The sequence below is a fragment of the Myotis brandtii genome, unplaced genomic scaffold (genome assembly GCF_000412655.1).
Source record: "Myotis brandtii unplaced genomic scaffold, ASM41265v1 scaffold733, whole genome shotgun sequence".
Classification (NCBI taxonomy): domain Eukaryota; kingdom Metazoa; phylum Chordata; class Mammalia; order Chiroptera; family Vespertilionidae; genus Myotis; species Myotis brandtii.
The window spans coordinates 735,968-744,691 of NW_005370908.1; the positions used below are offsets into that span (position 1 = coordinate 735,968).

Below are 8,724 nucleotides of genomic sequence, written 5' to 3' on the forward strand. Positions count from 1 at the left end.
ATATTCACAAATATTTATATAATTGTAAATGGCCTAAATGTATATCATTAGAATTGTTACATTCATAAGATGGGATACTGTGAAGCCATTAAAAAGGAGAGTTAGACCTATGTATAGAGACAGAGCCCTGGCTAGGTAGGTCAGTTGGTTGGAACATTGTCCTGATACACCAAGGTTGTGAGTTTGATCCTGGTCAGGGTATGTACAAGAATCAACCAGTGAATGCATATATAAGTGGAGCAACAACTCAATGTCTCTCTCTCTCTTTCTGTCTTTCTCTCTTTCCTTTCTCTCTAAAATCAACAAATAAAAAAAAAATTTAAGACAGAAAACTGTTGACAATATACTATGTAAAATAAGCAAAAAAAATTTCTAGAACAGCCCTAACTGGTTTGGCTCAGAGGATAGAGCATCAGCCTGTGGACTGAAATGTCCCAAGTTCAATTCTGGTCAAGGGCATGTATCTTGGTTGTGGGCACATCCCCAGTAGGAGGTGTGCAGGAGGCGGCTGATCTCTCATCGATGTTTCTGACTCTCTGTCCCTCTCGCTTCCTCTCTGTAAAGAATCCATAAAATATATTTTAAAAAATCTAGAACAATAGACAGTACATGTAGACATGTAAAAAAGTGTGCATAAACAGTTGTTACCTCCGGTGATGTAGATTGATATGGAAGGTGAAGACTCCTTATTTTCATAATTAAAAATTAAAGAATTATGTTGCTCATTTGGACTTAGCCAAGAAGACACTTGAAAAATAACTGCCCTTTACAATATTGAAAATCTTAGTTTTTCATTTTATAATTAGAAATACAAGTTTTACCTTGTTTTGTTGTTCTATTTATGAAATATTTTTAAATTATTTAATTCCTTAAATAATTCACAGTCAGTTTTTTTAATTTAAGAATTATATATACTTTATAGGATTAGCTGATCTGGTGCTCAATAATAAAGTATTTTTATTCAAAAACTGATGATTAATAGAGAAAAGTTAACTAAAGCTGTGTCTTTTTCTTTTAGGAGAGATGTCTTGGATGACCTTGTAACACTGCATAATTTTAGAAATCAGTTCTTGCCCAATGCACTGAGAGAATTTTTTCGTCACATCCATGCCCCTGAGGAGCGTGGGGAATATCTTGAAACTCTTATAACAAAGTTCTCACATAGATTCTGTGCTTGTAACCCTGATTTAATGAGAGAACTTGGCCTTAGTCCTGGTAAGAATATATATAGTGAATTCCTTCTCCCACTCCCTCCTTCAGGTAAAAACAGTAGTTTATGAGACATTTTTCTCACTATAGGGAAAAATTACAAATACTTATTTTACTGCTTGTAGCAGTGACTACTTTAGTTTGCCATAGCTATCATTTATATATAGTTAATATGCTGTCTTAGGAGGAAAGTTACACTTAGCTATATAAATTTTAAAAAATTGAGTATTGGTATTTTTACTAGTCTAATTAAAAAGTTGAGAAATTATTGGTAACGCTTTTAATAATTTACATATTACATAGGTAAAACCTAGGATTTTTCTAATAAAATGTTTTTCATACAACTAGTGTTCATTGTTTTTGTGTGCGTAATATAGCCTGAGTCACTTACTTATTTTTTCACGTGATATAGCTTTACTTATCGCTTCATATCAAAAGTTTTATTGTGCTTACCTTACTAAGAAGAGATTACAAAATATCTATCATATGAAATTTGTTGAACATTCTCTTATAAGACATAATGTTTAATTAGCTTTGTTAAGACTACAGGATTCTGAAATATAAACACCACAGTGGTAGCAAGTAGTAGTAGCAAGTATCATGAACGTTGTTACTATTTTAATAGTAAACAACAAGTATTGCCCTAAGGATATATATAAAGAAGAAAAGTTTCTTGTTGCATGGTGCTCAGCTTTAGCAATCTTTTCCCAAAAGATTTACTTTTGAGATTAATATATAAATTCTATAGACCCTTAAAATGCCTATCTCAAATAATATTTTACTAACCTTATGAATTATTTAAATCTTATTGTACTAAGTTAATACAATTTTTGTCATTAAAGATGCTTTCAAATTAAATTAGGGTTTTGTAAAAGCATATGTAAATAAATATGTGACTTCTTTTTCATGGAAAGATAAATATATTGACAGTACAAATATTTTATGGTGAGTTGAATGGAAATATCACATTTGAAAGCAAGATGAAAATAAAGCCAATTATGAACTTGTAAAATTTAGAGTGAGTTTTCATGATAAACTCTTGAACTATTCTGAAGTTCTTTTGAGTTGAAGAAAGTGCTGAATTGGTATTCAGTTAGGATAAGCAAGCATCCCTGTTGGCCCAGGACTGGGGAGTTTCCCAGGACACAGAATTTTCAGTGCTAAAATTGGGAAAGACCCAGGCAAACGGGGATGACTTGGTAATCCTATAATTAGAATCTAATCTTGATCTCTTGAAATTATGAACATTTTTGTATGATATGATGCCTTTGGAACCACATTTTGAAATGCTTCTTTTTCCTTCCAGATGCTGTCTATGTACTGTGCTACTCTTTGATTCTACTTTCCATTGACCTCACTAGCCCTCACGTGAAGAATAAAATGTCAAAACGAGAATTTATTCGAAATACTCGTCGGGCTGCTCAAAATATTAGTGAAGATTTTGTAGGGCACCTTTATGACAACATCTACCTTATTGGCCATGTGGCTGCATAAAAGCACAGTTGCTAGGACTTTAACTTTTAACTTCAAACTAAAGCTACCCAAGGACTATTTAGCAGATATGGGGGTTACATTAGTGCCAGTCTTTCTAGCCTCTGTATACAATCAAGCTTGAGTGTACAATCTTGTTTTCTTTTCTATTTTCTTTTTTAGTCATTTTCTTGAGGAACTAAAGAGTTTTGCAGAATTTTTCTTAATTTTGTTTATCATGTTTGCACAAAGCAGAGCCATTGTCTGACACAGCTGTTTAAGAATGTTAAACTGACATTATACTCTAAAAGATGGTATATTTGTGTATTAGATTTGCCTGAAAAACTTTATTCACTTCCATTCTTTTTTAAAATACCATGTAATGTGTACATATTTAACTAGAGATTTATAATCATAATTATTTTATTGTAAAGATTTTAACTAAAACCTTTCCTTTTTCTCTCAAACTGAGTTCTGAAATTTTTTTGATTCTGATATGAAATTATTAGTCTTTATAAAAATTGAATCTTACTTTGATACAATCAGTACCAGCTTCTCTTCCCTTTGAACTTTGAAAAGAGTGTTGATTTGTTAGTATGCAAAATAGGCACTTTTTTTATAATATAAATTTATCACTTTTAATTTTTAAAACTTCTGGGTTAGTCAAGTCACAATAACCTTTAAAACATTTAAAATAGCAAAATATGTTAAAAAAGATTTACATAGATAAGAACAAAATATTATTATAACTTATATTTGACGTAATTAGTCAAACTGTACTATTGTCCTAATGTTGATGATTTCTATTCAGTGTCAGTTGAGAAAGGGATATTGTGAATGATAGTAAATATTCTTTATTCTTTCATTCAGTAAATATGTACCAAGGGTCTTCCACATGCCAAGCACTGTGGTAGGTACGCGTGAAACCTAGACATGGGCTCTGCCTTCACAAATGTTACATGGTTAGGTAATGAGAGGAAAAATACTGCTTAATGGAGAGGAAATGTATGAAGTATATCTTAATTAACAATTATTTAGTAATTAAAACACTTAACATTGGGATGATAACAGTATATTTATATAGTAAGTCAAAAGTTCCCTGGAAATACCTCTAAGTGAAAAGCATCAGCTTTGGAATGATACACTATGTGGTGGATAGAACTGCTAGTTTATGGGAAGAGAACTGGAGGAGCAGGAACTTATAACTAGAGGTGTGGAATCAGTTTTCTTCCAGATTTGGCCCTAAGTCAATGTTACAACTGAATGATGTACTAAGAATTTTCAAGGACAAATCATAAGGTAATCAACTTTTGAAAGTCAAAGGGAGTTTTCGACTGGTAATAAGTAAGCACTTTCTAAGATTGTGAGGCAAATACTCTAATAAGTTTCACAGGTACATCATTTTGAATTCCATGACAAAATAATTCTAATCTTTTTCAGAACTAATTAATTAACTTCAAAACTATCATGAAATTTTCAAACAATGAGTAGTGCTAACATTATCGTTTCTATTTTCCAGTGTGTGGCACTTTGCCCTCTATCTCCTTCTGTCTTTTCTATGTACTCCTACCTAGATTCTGCAGTTCAGATTTTACTGCATTCACTTTACCACATAGTTATCCATCTCTGTCCATCAATCAGCCTGTCTTACTGTTTTGGATACAGGCCATCATAAGTTTCAGACATCAGTACACTTCATTCCTGAAGATTTCAACTTGAATATCATTTGCTAGAGATCAATTTTTAAGGCTTTTTTTTTCTTTTTAGGTAAAATTGACATTTAATAAAATGCATAAATCTTAAATATACTAATTAACGAGTCTTCACAAATGCACACACCTATGTAAAACAAACCCATGGTATGATGTAACTCTACAAAGCCTGTTTACAGTTACTGTTGTACCACTACACATAAAAACTTAGTAACCACATAGGCATGTTTACCTCATTACCCTGTTATTTTATAGTTGTCATGTCTTACAAATAGCCTGTTATATCATTTTATTGTGGAGTTTATAGTTTGCTTTGTACAGTCATATATATTTTAAATAAATTAAGGAAAAATATTCTTATTTTTTACCCACACCATCATTTCTAATGCTCTTATTCCTTTCTCTTCAGTAGTATCAGTCATTTCAGCCTGAAAAACTGTAATGTCTATTATAGTGCAGGTCTTCTGGCAGTTAAGTGTCATCATTTTCTTTTATATATAAAAATGTCATTTTGTTTTTCTTTTTGAAGAATATTTTTGCTGAATATATTTCTGTGTCAACACTTCCCCTCCCCCACACTCTTTGGCACTTTAAAGACATCGTTTCATTGTTCTGCCCCACCCCCCTTTGTTTCTAATGAAAAGTCAGTAGTACTTAAATTGTTTTCCCCCTGTGCATAATAATGTTATTTTCCTCTAATTGTTTTATTTTGTAAAATAGTTTTTCAGCCTAATTTTCTCTTTCCTTTCCTTCTTTATACATATGCTAGGCCTTTTGATGTCTCACATATTTATGGTGTTCTGTTGACTTTTTCCCTCCCCCGGCCCCCAATTGGATTGCTTCTCTTGATCTATATTCCAGTTCACTTACTCTCTGATAATCATTATTTTAAGCCCATTCAATGAGCTTTTATTCTTTCAATTACTATATTTTTTAGTTCTAGAAATTTCATTTAGTTTTTATAATTTATACTTATATGCTATTTTCTACCTTTTCATTCATTACAAGCACATTTTCTCTTACAATATTAAACATAGTTATTATAGCTGCTTTAACATCTTTTTCTGTTTATCTCAATATCGAGATCATCTTAGTGACGGTCTTCCTTGATTGTCTTTTATGAGTAGATTATATTTTCCTGTTTCTTCAGAGGTTAGTAATTTAGATTTTGTCCTGGACATGGTGAATAAAATGTAGAAACCCTGGATTCTGATATGTTTCTCCAAAGACTTCTTTTTAAATATGTTGGCAGTTAATTTGGCTGAATTTCTGTTGTAAGTTCTTGCTCCCTTGCAATTGGTGGCAGCTCAAATCTCAGTTTAGTTCTTTAACCTAGCTGCTGTACCTGGAATCTCTCCTGTGCATGCATGCTTCAGAGATCAGCCAAGAGTTTGGGGCAGAGTTTATACATGGACTTTAGGCTTTTTCTCTGGTTCTTTCCTTGCCATTATTTCTTCCTTCACTTTTTAGCAGCTACCATTGCCCCAACTCTGTCCTATGGTTCTTCAAGTCAGAAAAGCTATAGGCTCCTGTGGTACAGAATGGGGACTGCCCTCAGGCTAAGAGCTATAAGAATTGGGAAAGTCACTGCTATTTTCTTCCAAGTGTTCTCTGTTGCATCAGCCTATTTTAATTTTAATTTATTTTTGTTGTTAATCCTCACCTGAATATTCCATTGCCTTTTTTTTTTGAGAGTGGATGGGAGGAGGAGAGACAGAGAGCAGAGAGAGAGAGAGAAACATCGTGGTAATCTATGTGAGAGAGACACATTGATTGGCTGCCTCCCACAGGCAGGGAATCAAGCCTGCACAAGGTATGTGCCCTTGACCGGAATTGAACCTGGGACCCTTCAGTCCATTGGCCTAAGCTCTGTCCACTAAGCCAAACTGGCTAGAGCCATCAGCCTGTTTTTAGCTTGCTTTCCATTACTTTGAAGTAGTCGACATTTTTTGTCCCGAGTTTGTGATTTTTATCTGTTAGAGGGTTGGTCTGAAAGACCAACTTTATCTGGCCATTATTTGAAATGAAACCCTCTCCAATTGGACAGTATTCTTTTTACTACTTCCTATACTTAATAAGGATTTGTTCTTGGTTATTTTTAAATTTAGGTGAGTAGAATTTTTTAAATGTTCTGTCTATGAAAAACCTTAAGTTTTTACTAAACATTTGCTAAATTAGCAATTCATTGTTTCACAGTGGAGGTCCCACTGCACTGGCTTTTGGGGAAGGCTTTTCATTATAGGAGACTGCTTCATGCAGTGTAGGACATAACATACTTGGATTTTCCCTACTAGATGCCAGTGGCTTCCCTGTCATTGTGACATACAAGTAATGTCCCAGTGTTTCCAGATGCCTGCTGGGGAGGCATATCCCCTAAAGTTGGGGACTACTGGAACTTCCTTCAGATACAACAAGCTTGTCTCTCTAAAGTACAAACTTCTGATACCATTATTTAAAGGCTTTTAATGCCTCTCTTCTCTACAAAATTAAGTACAGCCTCCTTAGCATGGCATATAAAACCCTTCATAATCTAGCCTCAGCTTTTCTTTAAAGCCTCATCTCCTTCAATGTAGTGCCTGGTCTATCTTTGCCTTTTATAAGCTGTTCTTTATGTGATATCCTTCTCTCCCTTCTGTATCTAAAGTTCTAAGATGCACTCCAAGTATATTTTCTTCCTCAAAGCTATCAAAGACTGTCTTTATCATACTACCACTGGTGTTAATTGCTTCTTTCTTTGTGAACCATAGCACTTTGTAAATATCCTATCTAATAAAGATGAAATATGCAAATTGACCGTAACTTTGCAGCAAAGATGGCGGTGCCCACAGCCAATAAGGAGGGAATATGCAAATTGGCACGACAAGGCGAGAGGCAGAAAGGCGGCTCTGGGCCAGAGTGAAGGCGGAAAGACAGCTCCAGCCGGAGCGAAGGCGGTGCTGGCAGCCAGGGGAAGGAAGGCCTATTCTTGTACGAATCTTCGTGCATCAGGCCTCTAGTATTATTATAATTATACTCAAACCTACATCTCCTACTCCATTATCAGAATATGGTCTTCTTAAAAGGTCAAGGATTGCTCTCAATCTGTCAGATTTCATTATAAGAACTAAACTAGGCAAATGCAGAGGAATTGGAGAGGAGAAAAAAAATAACACTGGAAATCTATAAGATTTGGTGATTTTAGACAAAGTTTTCTAAGATGAGGATCTGATTGTCTTATCAAAGACTGGAGGCTGGTGCACAAAATTCCCACACGGGTGCGGTGCCTAGGCCTGGCCAGCAATTGAAACACCAGTGTCTGGAGTGGAAGGGGAGGTCCCAGCTGACCTCTGGGCCCTGGGCAGCATCTGGGACCCCAGAACCCTGCACACCCCCCTCCACCTGAGTCATAGGGCCTCCGCCCTGCTCCCTCAGTGCCTGGGAGCCAGCTGGTCACCATCTGCGGGGTGATCAGTGGGGTGTTTGGGCCCCTACTCGACTCCCTCAGTGCCTGGGAGCCAGGCGGCTGCCCCGCCCCCTACCGCTGCTGCTGGTTGCTGTCTTCAGGGCGATCGATGAGGCAATCCAGTCTGCTCACACCCGCCTTGGCCTGGCACCGCCCACTCACCTACTCCACCATCTCTTCATGGTCCCGCTCTCATCGGAGCCCATCAGGGCCAGCAGCACCTCCACTGCCACCCACTGCCAGCGCCACATCACTGATGCCCACTATGTTCCGCACCATGCCCTGGTGGTCAGCGCACATCATAGCGAGCAAACTCCTGGTCAAACGCCCAGTCAAGGGGACAATTTGCATATTAGGCTTTTATTATATAGGATAATCTGTCTTATTATTAAAGGTAAGTACTAGGAAGCAACCAGTGGAGAAATGGAAAAGATAATCCCAATTTTTAAATTTGAAAGTATTAATAGAACATTGCTTGACTGCAGTTAGAGAATAAGACTAGAGTTCAAAAACAATTGGGGCTGAACATGTAAGATTGGGTTATCCTATATAAAGTTATATGAAGTGAAGCATGGGAAAAGACAACTCATCTAGGGCAGGGGTCACCAACTGGTGGTCCATGAAGTCCAAAAGGTTGGCGACCACTGTTCTAAGGAAAATGTTGAGTTAAAAGAGATACTTGGGAAACATGGCATTTTAAGTTTTGGTAGAGAAAAAGAAGTCAGAAAAGGAGGATTTGTTAAAACTGGAGATAGACAATGGAGTCAAGACAGTCTCTTCAATAAATGGTGTTGGGAAAATTGGACAGATACATGCAAAAAAATGAAACTAGACCACCAAATTACACCATACACAAAAATAAACTCAAAATGGATAAAGGACTTAAACATA

The 8,724-nt window shown here is 35.9% G+C and overlaps 1 protein-coding gene across 2 annotated transcripts in view; it reads left to right on the forward strand.

The window, feature by feature from the left end:
• FBXO8 (F-box protein 8) overlaps positions 1-4,767 on the forward strand; it is a 40,276-nt gene extending 35,509 nt beyond the window's left edge. The window contains exons 5-6 of one of the 2 annotated variants that reach the window (XM_005882689.2): positions 1,019-1,215; positions 2,516-4,751. In XM_005882689.2, the coding sequence (XP_005882751.1) occupies positions 1,019-1,215; positions 2,516-2,703 (385 nt within the window). In that variant the 3' untranslated portion in view covers positions 2,704-4,751. Of the gene's footprint in view, positions 1-1,018; positions 1,216-2,515 lie in introns of both variants that reach the window. The other variant, XM_014530354.1, reaches the window with a different exon arrangement.
• Positions 4,768-8,724: the final 3,957 nt, after the last annotated feature.